This window comes from Nuphar pumila, chromosome 16 (genome assembly GCF_984573655.1).
Source record: "Nuphar pumila chromosome 16, dmNupPumi1.hap1.1, whole genome shotgun sequence".
In the NCBI taxonomy this organism is placed as follows: domain Eukaryota; kingdom Viridiplantae; phylum Streptophyta; class Magnoliopsida; order Nymphaeales; family Nymphaeaceae; genus Nuphar; species Nuphar pumila.
Window position 1 is genome coordinate 81,036,114 of NC_143264.1, and position 22,011 is coordinate 81,058,124.

The 22,011-nt window shown below is 40.9% G+C and overlaps 1 protein-coding gene across 4 annotated transcripts in view; it reads right to left on the reverse strand.

Annotated features, from left to right (window-relative positions):
- Nucleotides 1-22,011, reverse strand: part of LOC149813817 (uncharacterized) — a 161,370-nt gene that overhangs the window by 15,764 nt on the left and 123,595 nt on the right. For all 4 annotated transcript variants that reach the window (XM_089990768.1, XM_089990770.1, XM_089990772.1 and 1 more), the window contains one exon: nucleotides 1,196-1,258. In XM_089990768.1, the coding sequence (XP_089846894.1) occupies nucleotides 1,196-1,258 (63 nt within the window). The remainder of the gene's footprint in view (nucleotides 1-1,195; nucleotides 1,259-22,011) is intronic.

A 22,011-nucleotide genomic window follows, 5' to 3' on the forward strand; every position in this document is an offset into this window, starting at 1 on the left:
CTTTCAGGCTTTTATAGAAAAATTCATCAAAACAAAGTAACATACACATATATAAAAAACATAATCAATTAAAATTAATTGTGCATGCTTTTAATGTTTCACAGAAAAAATCCTAAAAGCAAAGTGGCACACACACATATAAATATAATAACTATGCATGCTTTCATGATTTCACAAAAAAAATCACACAAACACATGCACATACATATAATTATATATATAAAAAAATAATATATATATATAATAAATAACTAAACTGCCCTCGTGCCTAGGCAAAGGCTGCTTAGTCACCGACTAAGCACCTTAGTCGGTGCCTAGTCGGCAAAATTGGCACATTTTAAGGTACCCACCTAGGAATTGCAAAGCCTAGGCGTTTTACTTAGCCTAGACTGACTAGGCAGACTAGTCAGTGCCTAGTCGGGACTTTTGACTACATAGGTCGGATGTATGACAAAAATCATAACTCATATTCAGTCCATATATTACCAGAATATTCAGGTCAGCATTTATGCATATAGCTGGGCATTCATATATGGATCAGGTCGGATACCAAATGTGAACCAGATCCATTGACATCTTTGTCAGTATACCAATACCGAGGCTGGTACTTCCTGGTGCTTGTGTTTCTAATTGTACATATATTTATAAATGTTCTGAAATTTTATGTATTTCTTTTTCATTTTGAGCATGTGATACCAGTTGCATCAGTGTCATACCAACTGTACCCACATCCTTGTGACAAATCAACACACACACAAACAGAGCCTAAAAATCTATCTAATAAACATTTGGCATCTATTACTATATATATCATAATCAATGCCACCAATCCATGAAAATAAAAAAGTTAGAGGCTTCCAATCAAAGCACCATTATGAGGGAAATGATACCAGAATCAGATTAGAGGAACTGAGATCCTTCAGGAGGACTAAAAAGATACATTGGAGAAAGATCCCTAGATATCATTGGTGAGAAACAAGAGATTTTGGGTAATTCACGATTCAGCTACAGAATAGATAGTATTCCAAAGTGAATATTAAAGTTACCATGCAAAAACACAAACAACAAAAAAAATATGAAATTCTTAGAACAGAAAAATTCAAAGCCACACTAAGACAAAGATTTTTGGATTTAGTGGCTAAAGTAAATTTATTAGAAAATATGCACAAGATCATCATGCTATAGAAAAGCATACCCATTGTGCTCTAGTCCAAGATCCTTAACCTCCCATTTTGCATTTGCAATCCGCTCCACATACCTAAAATTGAAATTAGTGCTTAGAAACACAGCATTAAACATATACATTCTTTCATTGAAAGAAATATGTTGCACAAAAATTTAAAGTTCTTTTATAGACTGGAAGCAGAGAAAAGCAACATGAAAGAGATGGATATTAAACAAGTTACAGAAGTCAGACACACAAAAAATTAAATGCTATAAGTATATTGTTTGCCATGACAGGAAAGTTTTAGAGGTTGACAAGATGAGTATTCATATATAAAACCCTTGGACAAATATGAATAAGGAAAAGAAGTTAAACTGACAGTAGTCAAGGAATATTTGCAAGAATCTTTGGGTTGATTCACCAAGAAAGTGTGGATCCTCAAAAAAAAAATGCGCTGAAATAACAAAACAGGCTACAAGGAATTTTGTTTCCTATTGCATACAATAAACTTTCAAGGGATAAGACCAATAAGACTCTACTCAGATACATGTTCTAGTACTACCAAGAATTAGAGTGGCACAGATCTCTTGCACAAGCTCTGCTTTGAACATGAATATAGATTTGTTAATGGAATGCTCTAACAACATATTGTATAGTGTATATCAATTGTGTAAAAAGGAGTAGAAACCATAGGTACCAGAGAGGAAAGCGAAATCAGGAAGCAATGTGAGAATCAAAAGGAAAACGCATACAAGAGTTCGTGAAACAAGAATTAGAAAGGAAGTGATGTTAAGAAATTCTTTTGCAGCAAATTAGGATTTGTCTCCACAGTGATGGGAAAGTGAATGGAGTAAAAAAAATTAACAAATATCATAATACAGAAGCTATGTAACACATTCGTAGTACTTTTAAACTAAAAGAAAATGAAAAATATAATAAAATATAATACAAATGTTTGAAACAACCATCATAGCATTTGATACAAAGATGACATCACATCTGCTCACAGTACAGATTATTGGGTGATGAATTGCTATATCTAACAATTTTAAGTTGGGCAGAATAAGAAAGATGCTGACCAATTCAGTGTGATAACAATGACATTTTTTTTGCTACTAATGCACTAATTGTGAGATCAAATTGTAAAAATGTCTTCAAAGAGACAATATGCATACAAGCCCTAATTCCTCACAAGAGATGTGCACAAAGGCACCCAAAGAACACTTAAATAACTATGCACAGAGGCATAAACACACACATGCACAAAGGCATAAAAATATCTCTTTATTGGAAATGCAAAGGAGCTTGAGGTGTCAAGCATATTTGAAATACAAGGGGAAGTCCCCTATTTATAACCCACATAAGGAGGCCCTGGAGGGGCTCCAACGACTATATTGGGCCCCCCAAGGATGGTACAAAGTACAAAAATAAAAATAAAAAAAATGAAAAATAAGAAAAAGAAAAAGAAAATAAAAATGTACAAACATATTTCTATTGAAATATGTGTAAAATGAGAAAAGACTGAATTACTATTTATCAGGTATTACAAAAAGGTAAATGATATATATATATATATATATATATATAAATAGAGATACGTATACATATATGTATATATTGTAATGAAATACGCAAAAACAAACACAATGTCCTATAATGGACATTTACACATAGAATGCAAAAAACAAGTCCGCAATGGGCATACAAAAAACCAACAATGGCTTGCAAACATAAAGATCTTATAAAAACAAGAAATGGGCTTCAAGAAGCCTTTCTTTACAAAGGGGTGTACCCCACTATTTTTAAACAAAGGAGTGAGAGAGAGAGAAAAAAAAGGATGAGAGAGAGAATACTTTGGGAGGCCCAACAAGGTGTCGTTGGGCCCCCAACGGTCACATTTGTGACCGTTGGGGGTCCAACGACTCTTAGTTGGGACCCCCAATGTGTAAAGCATTAAATGTCTTTTATAATAAAAAGACAAAAATAAAAATAAGAAAATAATAAAGAAAGTATAAAATCAGTCTAAAAATTGAGCCTCAAACGATTTTCCTCCCAGACTTAGCCAAATTTTCGACAAAACCTGAAGATGGCTAAGTGTGGAAATATGCGATATTACAAAAATGCCCCTATTGGGCAGAATTACAAAAGTACCTTTTATCGGGTATTAATGATATATATATGAATTATATATATTTTAACACCCTCCCTCAAACTTTACAGGGATATGACCGAAAGTTTGTTGAGAAGAAACATAAAACGAGGAGCAACAAGAGCTTTGGTGAAAAAGTCTGCCAACTAGTACTCGGATGTAACGTATGGCAATGCTATGGTTCCTCTTAGGTATTCATCACGAACATGGTGGCAGTCCATCTCAATGTGTTTAGTACGCTCATGGAAGGTGTGGTTGCTTGCGATATAAATTGTGCTTTTATTATCACAACACATCTTCGAAGGTGTAGAGATGACTATGCTCATACTTTTAAGCCACACAAGCTCCATGGTTGTAGTGGTCATTGCGCGATACTCTGCTTTTGTTGAGGACAATGATACTTTGTGTTGCTTCTTGCATCTCCAGAAAATCATAGTCACATAAGAATACACAAAAGCTAGTAGTTGAGACTCTATCATTGTGATTTCCTCCCCAATCAGCATCAGTATAAGCAATTAAATCTAAGTGTTGAAGAAGAGGAAAGAAAAACTCCCTTAGTTATGGTATTTTTAATGTATTTGACTATACTTAAAGACTCATGTGCACAGTTGTAGGTGCATGTTGAAACTGACTGACCGAGTGAACTGCATGAGTTATGTCTGGTCGAGTGATGGATAAGTATGTCAGAGACCCAACGAGTTGGCGGTAGGGAGTGGGATCTTCGAGAAGAGTTTCATCTTCCAACCTCAACTTTGCATTGATAACTTCAGGGGTTTCTGTCTTTTGTTATCTGAAATGTCAGACTTTGAACAAATGTCAGCAGCAAGTTTCATCTGAGAGAGAATATACCCTCGGAGAGAGTATGCAACTTCAATACCTAAAAAATGTTTTAAGAAACCAAGATCAGACATGTCAAAATTTTCTTTTAAAACTTTCTTAATATCATTAATTCCTTAATCATCACTTCCAGTGATGATCATATCATCAACATAAAGCAGTAGAATGTGGACCCTGCACTTTTTACAAACAAAGCAGTGTCAGTATAACATGAACGAAAGTTTAAACTTGTCATTACATTGCTAAATCTATCATGCCAAGCCTTTGGAGCTTGTTTTAATCCATATAATGCTTTGTTAAGTTTGCGAATTTTATCTTTACCAATACATATTCCTGGTGGAGGATCCATGTAGACCTCTTCATTTAATTTCTCATTTAGGAATGCATTCTTAACATCTAATTGATAAATGGGACATTTTTTAACTGAAGCAAGGGCAATAAGAGTCCTAACACTAGTCATTCTAGCTACCGGAGCGAAAGTTTCTTCATAGTCAATGACGTACTCTTGGGCATATCCTTTGGCTACCAACCGGGCTTTATAGCGTTCTAATGACCCATCACTTTTAGTTTTAATTTTGAAGACTCATCTACATCCAATAGATTTCTTTCCAGTGGGTAATGAGGTTATTTCTCAAGTTTTTGCCTTTTCAAGGGCACTAAGTTTTAAGTCCATGGCTTCAACCTACCGGGGAATATTTTTGGTCTCATTATAATGAGATGGTTCATGAAAAGAGTGTAACGCAATTAGACACGCCCTATAATTTGATGTTAGAGACTCATAGGAAACAAACCTATTGGGAGGATTGGAGATTCGGTCGGATCTTCTTAAAGAGGTTTCTTCTATGTTAGAACCTTGAGAGTATTTTTCTAAGGTATTTATGGGAACTTGTTGTCCACACCTAACATAGGCTTGAATTGGTCTACTTTCAATGACAGCGCTTTCATTTTCAACATTGTTAAGAGGAATATCTTCTTGATCATCCAACAAATCATTAGAAATAATCTCTTCTTGAGGAGTCGCATCTTCTTGAGGAAGAAGATCAAACAAGAAAGCATATTCACTTTCATCAATATCTTTAGTTTTCTCAAAACCATTTTCATTTTCTAAGAAGGTTACATCTTTAGAAACATATAGTTTGTTGCTTTTGAGGTTGAAGCATCTAAAACCTTTTTTATTTTCTCCATATCCTAAGAAAACACATTCAATAGCTTTAGGAGATAATTTATCTCTTTTATGTGAAAGAACAAAGCATTTGCACCCAAAAATTCTTAATCTATTAAAATTGGGTGTTCTTTCGAATAATTTTTCATATGGAGATGTATTTTGTAGGGATGAAAATATCATTCTATTTATCAAGTTGATGTTAAAGCGGCTTCGGACCAATAGCTTTTTAGAATTTCTTTGGAAATAAGTGTCCTAGTGGTTTCCAAAATGTGTCTATGTTTTCTTTTGACTAGACCATTTTGTTGAGGAGTTCTAGGACAAGATTTTTTATGACAAATTCTATTTTTTTTAAATAATTTTGAAATTCATTTGATAGGTACTGTCCACCCGAATCGGATCTAAGAGTAGAAATATTACTTAAAAATTGATTTTTGACTATCATATGAAATTTCTTAAAAAAGGCAAAGACATCGGATTTTTGGTTGAGAAAATAAATCCACACATATCTAGTGTAGTCATCAATAAATGTAACATAATAGGAGTATCCTCCTTTCGATATAACCGAAAAAGGACCCCACACGTCCAAATGAACTAACTCAAATGACCTTTTGGACACAAAGGTTCTATTTGGAAAATGAGTAGATTTCATTTTTCCAAAAATGCAATTCTTGCAAACAAAATGTTTCTCATTACAAAATTTCTTTTCAAAGAGAAAGGAGTACATTTTTTAGAAAACTTGGATGTCTAAGTCTTTGGTGTCAAATTTCAATATTTTTATCTTGGGCATGGTTACAAAAAAAGTTTGTTGGAAGTTTCAAGTTGCTCATGTAATAGAGATCTCCCCTCCTATGGCTTTGCCCAATCTTCTTTCCGGACCGGAGATACTGTATAGATTGACCCTTAGTTGAGAAGGAGATTTCACATCCATGATCACATATTTGAGAAACAGAAAGAAGGTTTAAATTAAATTGAGGTACCACCCTCACATTTGGCACAAAGAAATCTTTGAAAAAACCTAAAGTTCCAAAACTTTTGACTTGTAAAGAAGTACCAAGCGGTTGAAACATAAGAGGTTTTTGAGTTATTACATAAGTCGGATAGCCCACTCTCAAGAGGTGTCATATGAAAGGAAGCTCCGGAATCAATGATCCAAGAGGACATACCTGGAGGAGAAGAGGAAGCGATGGCGGCATCCGAAGTTGATGGTGATTTGAGTAGAATTTGAAGTGCCTCCGATAGTTGAGCAAGAGAGAAGGAATCTTTCCCTTTGATGGGCTCCTCCTTTTTTTGAGTAGTTTCTTCAACAGATGCAACCTTACTTTTGAGAGCTTCATTTAACTTAGGGCAATTAGGTCTTATGTGACCCAGTTCTTGGCAATGATGGCAAATAGTTTTTCTATAGTTGTCATTATATTTATTTTGCCTTCCAAAATGCCGAGGCTTGTAAGCTTTCACATGATTGTCGGGTTTAGACACAGCCAAAACTTCATCCCCACCTTTAATCATGCCAAGACGAGTTTCTTCTTGGCATATTTCAGCTATGACATCTTTCAACAGAAGAGGCTTAGATCTATGAAGTAGAGAAGATCTAACTTGTTCATATTCAGGCCTAAGCCCATGTAAAAATTGAAAAAAGTGTTCTTTTTTCATTTGTTCTCTCTGTAGTTCAACATATTCACTAGAAACCCACTTTGGTTCTAGTAAAGATAACTCATCTCATAAGGGTCCAAGAGTGCTAAAGTAATCTCTTACACCCATTTTCCCTTGCTTAATGGTACGAATTTTTTCTTGGCAGAAGAATTGTCTAGCAAGGTCCTTTTGAGTATACATATCTTTCATAAAGAACCATGCTTCGTTTGCCATTCGAAATTTTGCAATGTTGGCACAAATTTTGAGTTTCACATTGTTCATGAACCATGCAAGAATCTTTGCATGTTTGTTTTCTCAATCTTCAACTGTAGATTGGTGATCTTCAATGGCCTTCATGCGAGCATTTCCTTCAAGTGCTTTTTCTTGATCATCGTCCATCTTTGTGAGTTGGAGTTGTGATTCCGGAATAGTGCCCATAACATATCCCCAAAGCTTTTTACCCTTGAGGTTGTTCTCCATGGTGGCAGCCCGCATCATGTAGTTGGTACCATTAAGTTTAAAAGAGAGATCAATCTTTTGTTCTCCTTCCATTATAACTCAAGAGAGGATGACAAACCAAAAAAGAGAAATACAATATGTAAACTACAAATAATTAACTAGCTATAACAAGAATCAAGAGCATAAACCTTGCTTTGATACCATGTAATGAAATACGGGAAAACAAACACAATGTCCTATAATGGACATTCACACATAGAATGCAAAGAACAAGTCCATAATGAATATACAAAAAACCAACAATGGCTTGCAAACATAAAGATCCTATAAAAACAAGAAATGGGCTTTAAGAAGCCTTTCTTTACAAAGGGGTTTACCCCACTATTTATAAACAAAGGAGTGAGAGAGAGAGAGAGTGAGAAAGGGATGAGAGAGAGAATACAATGGGAGGCCCAACAAGGTGTCGTTGGGCCCCCAACGGTCACATTTGTGACCGTTTGGGGTCCAACGACTCTTAGTTGGGACCCCCAATGTGTAAAGCATTAAATGCTTTTACAATAAAAAGACAAAAATAAAAATAAGAAAAGAAAAAGAAAAAGAAAAGAATAAAGAAAGTAAAAAAGACTAAAATGCCCTTATTGGGCAGAATTACAGAAATACCCTTTATTGGGTATTGATGATGATATATATATAAGGGTACATTTTCAACACCCTCCCTCAAACTTACGGTGTGATGACCGCAAGTTTGCCAAGAAGAAAATTAAATCTAGGAGCACAAAGCGCCTTAGTGAAGAAGTCAGTCAGTTGATACTTGGATGTCACATATGGGAGATTGATAACCTTCTTCAAATATTCTTCTCTAACATAATGGCAGTCCGTCTCGATATGCTTCATGCGCTCATGAAAGGTGCGGTTCTTGGCAATGTATATCGCACTCTTGTTGTCACAACACAACTTTATCGGTTCTTGAATGTGAACTCCCATATCTTCTAGTAAACGTCGAATCCATACTATTTTCATGGTTGTAGACACCATGGCTCAATACTCGGCTTCAGTAGAAGATAGAGATACATTTTGTTGTTTCTTGCATCTTCAAGAGACTAATGACTCTCCTAAAAAAATACAGAAACCAGTAGTGGAGTGACGATTATTAGGGTCACCTCCCCAATCAGAGTCAGTATATGCAATTAAATTTAATTTAGAAGATGAAGAAAGAAAGACTCCCTTATTTATAGTTCTTTTTATATATCTGATGATGCGAAGAATGGCACTCATATGCACCAATGTAGGAGCATGTTGGAATTGGTTGGCGATATGAATTGCATGAGATATATCAGGCCTGGGGATGCTAAGATACATCAATGATCCAACCAGATATCTATCAATGATCCAACCAGATATCTGTAGGGAGTGGGATTATCCAAGGGAATCCCATCATCAATTTTTATCTTTGATCCAACTATCTCCAGTGTTTCACAAATTTTATCATCAGTAATATTTGACCTGTCAATAACCTCACAGGCAAGTTTAGTTTGTGATAAGAAATATCCTCTATGAAAAAAGGCGGCTTCAATGCCTAGAAAATATGTCAAAAACCTTAAATCTGACATCTCGAATTTTTCTATCAATGAAAGCTTAATTCTTTTTACTTCCTTGACATCATCACCTGTAATTAACATATCATCAACATATAATAGCAAGATTACAATTCTTGCATCAGATTTCTTCACAAACAGGACAGTGTCAATATAGCATGAGATAAATCTATTTTCTGTCATTAAGTTCTTAAAACGATCATACCAAGCCTTGGGAGCTTGTTTTAAACCATAGAGCGCTTTTCGTAAGCGAAGAACCTTTTTGTTAGGACAATTCATTCCAGGAAGAGCATCCATGTAGACTTCTTCATTTAAATCTTCATTTAAAAAAGCGTTCTTAACATCTGTTTGGTATATGTTCTACTTTTTAATTGGCGCAATGGTAATAAGATACCTAACTGTAACCATACGTGCAACGGGAGCAAATATTTCATCGAAGTCTATCCCATATTCTTGACCATAACCCTTAGCAACTAGACAAGATTTATATCGCTCAAGAGTCCCATCACTCTTGGTTTTGACCTTAAAAACTCATCTACACCCTATAGTTTTCTTACTTTTAGGAAGATCTTGAAATTCCCATGTCTTAGCCTTTTTAAGGGCTCTAAGTTCATTTTCTATAGCCTCTATACATTCATCATTCTTTTTGGCTTCTTTAAAAATTTTGGTTCTATGTATGAGTGAATGGCACTAAGGTAGGTTTTATGTTTGGGAGAGGAGTCATAGGATATGAACCTAGAAGGGGGTTTCCTATTTCTCTCCGTTCTTTGCAATTTTTCATTACTCAATGTAGTCATTTTATTAGGCTCATTATATTTTTCTATAGCACTTCTAAATTGTTTTTGTCCCTATGTGTATAGGTGATAGGCTCCTTGTATGTTCTATCATCAATCCCTTGATGGATAGATGGATGAGGAAAGTTGTTATTTTCCTCTACTTCATTATTGCTAAGACTATTTTATGTGGATTCATCATCACTAATGCCATCATCTCTAGATAATAGGTCGAAGAGGAAAGAGTAATCTACATTTTTCTCATGAGATTCATATCTTTCAAACCCACTAACATTTTCTAGAAAACTTACATTTATAGACACATACAATTTATCATTTTCAACATCATAGCACCGAAACCCTTTTTGAGTTTCGGAGTATCCCAGAAAAGCACATGGAATGGCCTTTGGTGAGAGTTTATCATTCTTATCTGTAAGAACAAAACACTTGCACCCAAAAATTCTTGACCTACTATAATCAGGATCTCTCTTATACAAAATTTCAAAGGGTGAAACCTTATTTAAATTTTTGGATGGAAGACGATTGATGAGATAGACAAACGCAAGAGTTGCCTCGGCCTAAAATCTTTTTGGAATGTTTTGAGAAATAAGGTTCTAGATGTCTCAATGATGTGTCTATGTTTTATTTCGGCCAAATAATTTTGTTGAGGTGTTTTGGGACATGATTTTTTATGGATTATCCCATGATTTTCAAGATAACTCTTAAATTCATTTGAAAGATATCCTTCTCCAGAATCGGTTCTAAAATTTTTTTAATTTTTGCCAAATTGATTTTTAATCATCATATGATATAGGTTTGAAATGTTGTGAAAAGCTCATGTTTATGTTGGAGAAAGTATATCCAAGAATATCTAGAATAAGCATCAACAAAGATCACATAATATGCAAACCCTCCTTTTGAGATAACGGGTGCCGATCCCCAAACATCCGAATGAACAAGTTCAAATGGTTTTGTAGCAAACATAGATCTTTGATAAAAAGGCAAACTTCTCATTTTTCCAAGAGTGCAACTTATTCTTACATAGATGTTTGGCAAAAGGTAAATAAGAAATCTTGGTGACATTGGGATGCCCAAGTCTTTTGTGCCATACATCAATGTCTATATGTTACACAACATTACAAAAAAGATTCTTTGGAATACGAAGAAAGTTCACATAGTATAGATCTTCATTCCTAGAGTCTTCCCCAATCAACTTCCCGGACCGGTGATCATGTATCCAACATTTATCAGATGAGAATTTCATATCACATCCATGGTCCGAGAGTTGAGAGACCGAATACAAATTTAAATTCAATTTTGGTATAAATCTAATTTTAGGGATAAAAAAACCTTGTTCTTCAAAATTTCCGATTCCTTTAATTTCAAGAGAAGTGCCATCCGCGGTTGAAACAAAAGTTGGAGAGGAATTTTTTAAATATTCGGAAAGAGAACAAATACTTGGAGACATATGAAAAGAGGCAACCGAATCCAAAAGCCAAGAAGTCTTACCGGGAGGAGAGAAGGTGCACACGGCCGCTCCGAAAATTGCCCTTTTGAGAAGTGGTTGAAGTGCTTCCACAATTTGATGCAAGGAAAGATCTCAATTTGAAGAAGTTGAACTTTCTTCCTTTGGGGGTTGAGATGTGGTGGTCATAGCTAGCAACTCCTATTTTGGGCAAACCGGTTTGATGTGCCCCGGTTCCTTACAAAAGTGGCACACAACCTTGCTATAGTCTCTTTTACCTCCTTGACCACTTGATCCTTGATTTTGATTTTTGAAGTGGGGAGGTTTGTAGGTCCTTAAATTGTTCCCCGGTCTTGAAACGGCATTTACAACATCACTTTCTTCTTGGTTAGAGGGTGTTGCAATAATACTTGGGTTGTTTTTGCTTATCTCCATACGGGTCTCTTCCCCACTTAGTTTTGTAATAACATCCTCAAGAGAAGAAGTAAATGAGGAAAGAAGGGAGGATCGTATTTGTTCGAATTCGGGTCTAAGCCCATTTAGAAAATTAAAAAAACGACCCTCCTCCAATTGCTTATGCCTAAGCTCAATGGCTTCACCACTTCATTTGGGTTCAAGCATGGCAAGTTCATCCCAAATGGATGACAATTCCACAAAATACTCTCTAATAGTCATTTCATTTTATTGGAGGGTCAAGGCCCTTTTTTGAAGATAATACTTATGAGATAAATCTCTTGAAGTATACATCTTTTCAAGATATTGCCATGCTTGAGAAGCTTTTTTGAATTTTATGATATTGGCATTGATCCTTATCTCAACGGATGAGAAAAATCCATGATAGGATTTTAAAATTTCTCCTCTCATTCCTCATGCTTCTTGGAATAGTCTTCAAGAGCTTTATATTTTTCTTCACCTTCAAGAATTTTTATTTCTCCTCTTTCTACCAAAGTGATCTTTGATTCCGGTTCCAGTATTGAACCTTGGACATATCCCCAAAGCCCTTTTTCCCTTGATATGTGCTTCCATATTTTCAGCCCAAACATGATAATTTGAGCCATTCAATTTGAACCCAAGAGAGAAGTGTGAATCCTTTTCCCCCATTTGAGAAGAGAAGAATTTCTTATCACTAGATGGGTTTCTTGGAGCTTACTTGATGACGTATATTTCTTGATACAAATGGCAAGAGGTCTTCACGCCAAAATCCAAGAGAGAGAGAGAGAGGTGCACGACTTTCGATGTAAAACCACAATTAAAAAAAAATCTGTTTGGACCCGGGCCGGGTCGGGTCCGGACCCGACCCGGGCCCCTTTTTATTTAGGGTTTTAAAAAAAACCCGAGCAGTCGGGCGCCGCAACCCCCCTTCTCCCCCCTGCGTTTTCGGGCTGGATAGGGAAACCCATCGAGGGTTTCCCCATTCAGGTGCCCCCCTGCGCCTTTAAGAGAGAGGTTCTAGGGCGAGGGGAGTCTCGCCTCCCTCTCGCAGCCCTCGTCCCTCCCCCTCCACGCCGGTCTTCTCCTTGCTGCGCACGCCGCCGACGCCGGCCACCACTCCCAGGTACGCCGTTCTCTTCTCTTCTCCTCCCTCTTCTTTTCCTCACCCCCCCTCTCTGTCACCTCGTCGGGAGGCCAGCAGGCTGCGCACAGCCCCTGCCGTGCCCTCCTGCCTCTCCGGTAATCACCGGAGGGCCGACAGGTGGCCTGCAAGGCCCCTGCCGTCCCCTCTTCCCTCTGGGGGTGCGCCGGAGTGCCGCCAGGGGACCAATGCCCCCTGCGACACTCCCTCACCTCTGTGGGTGACAGGGAAACTGACGGGAGGTCGGTTTCCCTCCCTGTCACCCCCACCCCGGTCTCCCTTTCGGCAGGGGTCAGTTCCCCTGCCACCTTTCGACCACCTTTAGGCAGGGGCAATGCCCCTGCCGCTTCTTGTTTTTTCGGCAGGCAGGGGCTCGCCCCGCTGCCTCTTGTGTTCTGGCGCGCAGGGGTAGTGCCCCTGCCGCCTTCCTGTTTAGGCTGGCAGGGGCAATGCCCCTGTCGCCCTTTATTTTGTTGGGCTGGCAGGGGCAATGCCCCTGTCGCCCTTTATTTTGTTGGGCTGGCAGGGGCTCACCCCCCTGCCGCCCTCTGGCTTCTGGGAGGGCAGGGAATACCCCCCTGCCGCTCTTGACCCTGCGGCTCCGCGATTTTTGACTGGCAGGGGTCGAGGCCCCTGCCATTTGTAGGTGTTTCTGGCAGGGGCCGAGGCCCCTGCCGTCTCTTGATTCGTCAGGCAGGGGCTGGGGCCCCTGCCATCCCTCATTTTCGGCAGGCAGGGGCTGGGGCCCTTGCCATTTCTTCATTTTTGTCAGGCAAGGGCCAGAGCCCTTGCCATTCTGTTTGTACCAGGCAGGGGCTGAGGCCCTGCCTTTCCCTATTCTTGGGGTAGGGGCCGAGACCCCTGCCATGCGTGACCTGTTTGGCTGGGGCAAGGGCCCTGCCCTTCGCGTTTTGTCATGCAGGGGCCAAGGCCCTTGCCATTCGCTATTATTGTCAGTCAGGGGCCTAGGCCCCTGCCATTCCCTATTTCGTCAAGCAAGGGTCGAGGGCCCTGCCTTTTATTGTTCTGTCTGGAAGGGGCCGGTATCCCCAGTCACTTAATCCTACCCTTGCTCCCGTCGCACCATTTAATTAAATTATCATTATTGAATACTCACCCTGTTGCAGACCTCGCATCGGAAACCCTCCGCTCTGGCTCCGCGGCCCGAGCCTCGTATCATCTACACGCGTAGACGCACGCAGCTGCACGACATCCCGAGGTAGGGGAAAGTCGCACGATGGGTTTGTAAGAATGAATTAAAATTATAAGGATTTTGTGATAGAATAGTTTATTTGGCATGCATTCTCACTCGTAGAAATCCCTAACTGGTGAATTGTCTGTGTTGTGTTTCTGCATCTGTATTCTTTTGAAATTTCATACTTATTGTTGAAGCTCTACGAGTAGACTCATTGCTAGAAAGACCTTATTCCTGTATGTTCGCCTGGCTCACTGTTATAAGTTACTATAAATGCCTTATTGATTATTGCCTGATGAATCTTGGAGGTGACTTCTTGATTCTTAGTATTCGAGCATGCCAAGCATAATACAGACATTTATAAAACCATGTGATAGGCTATCTATCAAGAACCCACAAATTTACTTTGGTAATTAGACCTGAAGAAAAGTATGATACAATAAGTACGGGAGGTCATTCAGTACCTCAAAGTGATTAAGAAATTCCTTATTGATATCCATGAGATGATACCGGCCTCCCCAGGCCCCTCTGCTCATAGAGCAATTCATGTTATGTATGAACCAAAAGAATCATAAACCATTATGATGCCCTCTCATCGTAGTTGTACATCTGGGAAGGTACGATCGTACTTTTGGACAAGTACATCCCATGTGGGTTACGATGGTGGGATGATGAGGTTGTGGCAACCTCGATGAATGCTATTAGCAAAAAGCTGAGATCACATAAAATGGTGACCATTTCGCCTTCACAGGCAAGATGCTCGAGTGGGTCTAATGGACCAGAGCATGTAGGATGGGACGGCGGTTAAGAAACCCCCGTCGTACCCATCCGATCTTCACGGTTCATCAAGGGAGAGGATGGATGGTACAAAGACTCCGATGGACAGGTTGTTAACAACCACCCCACGAACAAAAGACTCGGTTTTCCCCAGTCATCGGAGTTAGGGGAATGGGGATTACTATAAATTATCCTAGGTGGTAATTCCCAAGCACTTCTACAGAAGTTGGATGCATCCATGGGCCACGAATGCCTTTGGGGATTTACTCTCTTGGTCACTGACCGTCCCCTTAGGAGCGGACTCAGTCAGCCATCCGGGTTAATGAAAACACCTGACATAATAAACCCCCGGATCGGTCTCGGCTGTTTCTACGTTTCGCGTCTGTGCGTACCCACAGGCCAGTTAATATCAGAACTTAAAGAATATATTCAGGAATAGATATAGATGACAGAGACTTACACTGCTTCTCTTTGCACTTATTACATTTGCTAGAATAGACTACAACTACTTTAATTGCTTAAATATCATAACTGCTGATCTCATGAATGTCCTGTGTTATTTTCATTCTACTTATCTGTTCGTGCACCTACTAGTTTGTTATGAAACTGACCCATTTCATGAGCAGGTGAGGAGTAGGACTTCACTGGCGGCCGATGGCGTGGTGCAACGTGGATCAAGATTCATTTTCTTTCTGCTGGCGGCTTGGCTCTGGGACTTTTTGGAGTTTTTCTTAGATTTATAGAACTTTGAAATAAAAGACCCATTTTGTAATAAACTGCAGATTTTAATCGATTGCCTTATTTCTTAAATTCTTTTAAGATGTGGTACATGTGAATGATGGTTTTTCAGCTAACGTACCCAGGATTGTTGACTTGTGTCCCTTTCTAAATGTCTTCCGCTGTTGTTTTTTAAATATTAAACTTTAAATCTTTGAAAGGTTTTTCGATAAGGTTTTCGAAATCACAAGTCGAAATTTTGGGGCGTTACATTCGAGGCGCACGATGAAATGAAGTGACACACTATTTACTTCTATAATAACCAAGCTCTGATACCATGTAAAAATGTCTTCAAAGAGACAATATGCATACAAGCCCTAATTCCTCACAAGAGATGTGCAAAAAGGCACCCAATGAACACTTAAATAATTATGCACAAAGGCATAAACACACATGCACAAAGGCATAAAAATATCTCTTTATTGAAAATGCAAAGGAGCTTGAGGTGTCAAGCATATTTGAAATACAAGGGGAAGTCCTGTAACGCCCCAAAATTTCGACTTGTGATTTCGAAAACCTTATCGAAAAGCCTTTCAAAGATTTAAAGTTTAATATTTAAAAACAACAGCGGAAGACATTTAGAAAGGAACACAAGTCAACAATCCTGGGTACGTTAGTTGAAAAACCATCATTCACATGTACAACATCTTAAAGGAATTTAAGAAATAAGACAATCGATTAAAATCTGCAGTTTATTACAAAATGAGCATTTTATTCCAAAGTTCAATAAATCTAAGAAAAACTAAAAAAGTCCCAGAGCTAAGCCGTCAGCAGAAAGAAGATGAATCTTGATCCATGTTGCACCACGCCATCGGCCGCCAATGAAGTCCTACTCCTCACCTGCCCATGAAATGGGTCAGTTTCATAACAAACCAGTAGGTGCACGAACAGATAAGTATAATGAAAATAAAACAGGACATTCATGAGATAAGCAGTTATGATATTTAAGCAATTAAAGCAGTTGTAGTCTATTCTAACAAATGTAATAAGTGCAAAGAGTGGTTAGTTGAAGCAGTGTAAGTCTCAGTCATCTACATTTATTCATAAAATTATTATTTAAGTTCTGATATTAACTGGCCTGTGGGTACGCACAGACGCGAAACGTAGAAACAGCCCAAACCGATCCGGGAGTTTATTATGTCAGGTGTTTTCATTAACCCGGATGGCTGACTGAGTCCGCTCCTAAGGGGACGGTCAGTGACCAAGAGAGTAAATCCCCAAAGGCATTCGTGGCCCATGGATGCATCCAACTTCTGCAGAAGTGCCTGGGAGTGACCAACAGATTTTTTTTTTTTTTAAATGGGGTTTTACATCCTACCCCTCTTAAAAGAATTTCGTCCGCGAAATATTTATTACCTTGAAGAATCAAAATACAGGTCAGGATATTTTTCCCTAATATCGTTCTCAGGTTCCCAAGTACATTCGTCAATCCCATGATGTTGCCACCGAACCTTTACAAAGGAAATGGTCTTTGATCTAAGCACTTGGTCACGACGGTCGATGATCTCCACTGGTCTTTCTTCGAATGTCAAGTCCCCTCTAATGTCCACATCATCATAATGAATGATATGCGATGGATCGTGAACATACTTTCTCAACATGGATACGTGAAAAACATTATGGATCTGAGCATACTGCGGAGGTAACGCCACGCGATAAGCTGCTTCACCAATCCGCTCCAGGATTTCGAACGGTCCGACGTACCTAGGACTTAGCTTTCCCTTCTTCCTGAACCGAAATACGCTCTTCGTCGGAGATACCTTAACAAAAACCATCTCACCAATATCGAAGGTAAGCTCTCGTCGGCGTCTATCTGCATAGCTCTTCTGCCGACTCTGAGCGGTACGGAGTCGTTCCCGAATCATCTGCACTTGTTGAGTATAGTGTTGCAAGACTATAGGTGCCTCCAATCTTCGCTCGCCAACCTCGTCCCAGTAAACAGGTGATCGACATGGCCTCCCATATAAAGCTTCATATGGGGCCATCCCGATGCTCGCATGATAGCTGTTGTTATACGCGAACTCCGCCAAACTGATGTGGGAATCCCACTCTCCCTTCCAGTCCATCATACAGGCTCGAAGCATGTCTTCTAATGTCTGAATCGTACGTTCCGACTGCCCGTCAGTCTGAGGATGAAACGCAGTGCTGAACTTCAACTTGGTGCCCAACGCCAACTGAAGTTGTCCCCAAAACCTTGAAGTGAATCTAGGATCACGATCGGAGATAATCGAGACTGGAACACCGTGCAATCTCACAATCTCTCTAACATAGAGATCAGCGAGACTATCTAACGATTGGTTGAGACGGATAGGTAGGAAGTGAGCCGACTTGGTGAGTCTATCAACGATCACCCAAATCGCGTCATGCTTCCTCCGCGTCCTCGGAACACCGACTATAAAGTTCATGGTAACATCTTCCCACTTCCAAAGAGGGATTTCTATCTGCTGCATGAGCCCACCGGGTCTCTGGTGCTCGATCTTGATTTGCTGACACGTTAAACACTTCGAGACATACTCAGCCACGTCTCGCTTCATACCGTTCCACCAATAACTGCGTTGTAGGTCCTTGAACATCTTCGTGCTACCCGGGTGAATTGCGTACCTAAACTTGTGGGCTTCTGCAAGAATTTTATCTCGAAGAACCGGGTCATCAGGAACCCAAAGGCGCTCCCTCAACCATATACTTTCATCCTCCTTCAGACGAAAAGGGGTATCTGCCAGTATCGCCTGAGCCTTCAACTTCTCGTAGCGTGTATCAGTCTTCTGCCCATTGACGATTCTCGCTAGTAGCTCAGGTTGAGCAACAAGGTGGGATAAACCGATTGAACCTTGAGTGATTGTGAAAGGTTCCCAAGAGGCTAGGTCTTCGACCAACCTCCACCCAGCAAATAAAGCATTAATCGAAACTTCTGGTGCTTTGCGGCTGAGGGCGTCCGCCACTACGTTCGCCTTTCCTGGGTGGTAGGAGAGGGTGAAGTCGTAATCCTTGAGGAATTCAAGCCAACGCCGTTGTCTCATGTTCAATTCCTTCTGCGAAAATAGGTACTTAAGACTCTTATGATCGGTGAATGCTTCAAACTGCTCCCCATACAAGTAATGTCTCCATATCTTCAGTGCGAACACCACTGCCGCTAACTCTAAATCGTGAGTTGGGTAGTTCTTCTCGTGAATTTTAAGTTGTCGAGAAGCGTAAGCGATCACCTTCCCATTCTGCATCAGCACGGCCCCTAGGCCTGACCCAGAGGCATCAGTATAAATCACGAACCCGCCCTTACCAGAAGGTAAGGTCAAAATAGGAGCACTGGTAAGTCGCTCCTTCAACAACTGAAAACTCGCCTCGCACTTCTCGTCCCATAAGAATTTAGTCTCTTTCTTCAGCAACTTCGTCAAGGGTAACGCAATTTTAGAAAAATCCTGAATGAATCTTCTGTAGTAACCCGCTAGTCCAAGGAAACTTCTGATATCACGCGCGTTCTTTGGTTGCTGCCAACCAAGTACAGCCTCCACCTTTGCAGGGTCCACGGACACTCCTTCTTTAGAAATAATGTGTCCCAAAAACATGACTTCCTCGAGCCAGAATTCACATTTAGAGAACTTGGCATACAAATGTTCCTTTCGCAAGGTCTCCAACACAACTGTTAGGTGTTCTCGATGTTGCTCTCGACTTTCTGAGTACACCAAGATGTCGTCGATGAACACGATCACGAAGGTGTCCAAAAATGGCTTGAACACCCTATTCATCAAGTCCATGAAAGCTGCGGGGGCATTGGTTAGTCCGAACGGCATGACTGTGAACTCGTAATGTCTGTATCTCGTCCGAAAGGCCGTCTTAGGAATATCCTCATTCCTAATTCTGAGCTGATGGTATCCGGACCTAAGATCGATTTTCGAGAAAACCTTGGCCTTCTGCAACTGATCGAACAAGTCTTCGATACGCGGCAATGGGTACTTGTTTTTTATTGTGGCCTGGTTGAGCATTCGATAGTCGATGCACAACCACAAAGTCCCGTCCTTCTTCTTCACGAAGAGCACAGGAGCTCCCCCAAGGAGAAACGCTGGGGCGAATGAATCCCTGATCCAACAACTCCTGCAACTGCTTCTTCAGCTCCTCAAGCTCAGCTGGCGCCATTCTGTAGGGTGCTTTGGAGATTGGTGTCGTACCTGGTAGCAATTAAATATTGAATTCTACCTCACGAGACGGGGGAAGTCCCGACAGCTCTTTAGAGAAAACGTCGGGGTAATCGCGAACAACATCCAGCTCACCGATGGGAATAGGCATTGGATCTGACTGGATAACACCAACCAGAAAGGCAGTGCATCCCTTCCGCAAGAAGTTCTGTGCCTTAAGTACCGAGATCATCCGGCTTGCTCGAACAGGTCTGGGGATTCTGAATTCTACTCTCGAAGAGCCTGGAGGTGATAAAACGATCTTGCCATCACGGCAAAAGATCTTGGCATGATACTTGTGCAACCAATCCATGCCTAGGATGACGTCAAATTCAGTCATCTCCAGCAAGATAGCACAAGCAGGCAAGTGCCGCTCTGCCACCACTACATCCAATTCAGGTATGTAAGTGGTGCAAACCGTGATCTTCCCAACGGGGTTATACACGTCTAATGCATTATTAAGCGTTTTTACCGTTATATGCAATTGTTTTACGAATTTTTCTGACACAAACGAGTGTGTAGCACCACAATCAAAGAGTGCAAAAGCTGCTTGATCGGCAACAAGAATGGTACCTTGAACGAGATCCTCTTTGGTCAATTGATCGACCGTGGCTGCATAAACTCGACCCGGCTCTCTGCCACTGCTTGGTTGTGCTCGTTGTTGCTGTTGATGAGGTGGTCGAGGAGGCTGAGATACGTTGCCGGTTCGCTTGAGGTCATCTGCTGCTTTCTTCCGGCAGTCGCGTATGAAATGGCCCATCTTGCCACAGTACAGGCATCCGCCGGTGTCCCGCGGACAAGATTGTCCCACATGAGGCCTCTTGCACCTGGGGCAGTTATCACTCGACGGTTGCCTGGGCGGTGGAGGGCCTTGTTGTCGCTGGCGTTTTGCTGGAGGAAACTGTTTCTTCCCTGCTTCAGTCTTTACTGGAAAAGGTGGTCGTTTCCTTGGGCCGCCGGAAAATGTCTTCTTCTGCTCACCACCTGACGCGGTTGACTTCTTGGCTTGCACACTTTTTGAACGCTCTCAATCCTCGTTCAGTAGGGTGGCTGCTGCTACTGCCGCAGAAAAAGTCGCGGGCATGCTGGTGAGAACCCTATGCCTGAGTCCTTCCTTCAGTCCGCGAATAAACTTCCCGGCCCGCTCATGATCATCCTCGAATAGGTGAGCACAATAGCGCTCCAACCGTTGAAATTTGGCGATATATTCGTTCAAACTTAAGCTTCCTTGGCACAGCTCCAGAAATTTCACTTTCTTCTTTTCCCTCGCATGAGGAGGGAAATAGTTTCCGAGAAAAACCCTTCGGAAGGCCTCCCACGGAATCACCTCAGCACCCGGAAACTGCACCTCCCGCGTAGTGTCCCACCATTCGCGAGCGTCGTCCTTCAAACGAAAGGACCCGAACATCGTCTTCTTATCCTCAGGAACGGACAACACTTGGAACACCCGTTCCACCTCTTTAACCCAACTCTCCGCCAAGTCAGGATCAACCTTGCCAGAGAAAGTAGGAGGGTCCAGCTTTAGAAATTTTTCATATGTGGCGGTTGGGGCATTCCCAACAAGGGAACCTGGATCCTGATGGGGGCGACCCTGGTTACGAATCGCCTCAGCTAAGGAGTTGAGGGTATTCATCATGAATCCCCTCTGTTCACGCAACTCATCGGCCATGCTGTGGCTTGAGTTTCCCACCATCCTTAAAAAGCAACCAAGATTAAAGTCAAAAACACTGAAGACGTACAAGTAGGCATAAGTATAGAAACAAAGGCAAGAACATAAATCTTTATTCCGAGAGTCAAATATTTAGAATCCAGCTGTGTTGGTACATAAGCAAAAGTTATATTCCGCAATTATAAATGAGTTCACAGACTCCAACAAAACTGGGCGCGTGCTACCTCCCCTTAGGGACGACTAGAATACTTCCTAAGATATTCCCTTCTATTGCCTGTGCGCCTGAATCTGCGCTTAGGGGTGAAGGGAAGTGGCTCATCGTAGGAGGGCTCCTGCCCGTAAAGGGGCGTCGCCGGAGTATATTCCGGTGAGCCAAGACTATAATCTGAAGAATCCGTCGCAGGTGTATATGTGGGTGATACACCGCCCACTGGGTCTGCCGGAGGTGGTGGTTGCTTGCCTGCAGTCGAAAATGCGATCTTGTCGTCATGCTCGGCCTTGTGGAGGCAAGCATCCACGGTGTGCCCAGTTTCTCCGCAAAAACCGCACTCCTCTGCTAACTCAAGGGGAACAAAATCTCCCGATGACTCCTGTGGTGTCTGATGGTGCACCCGAAT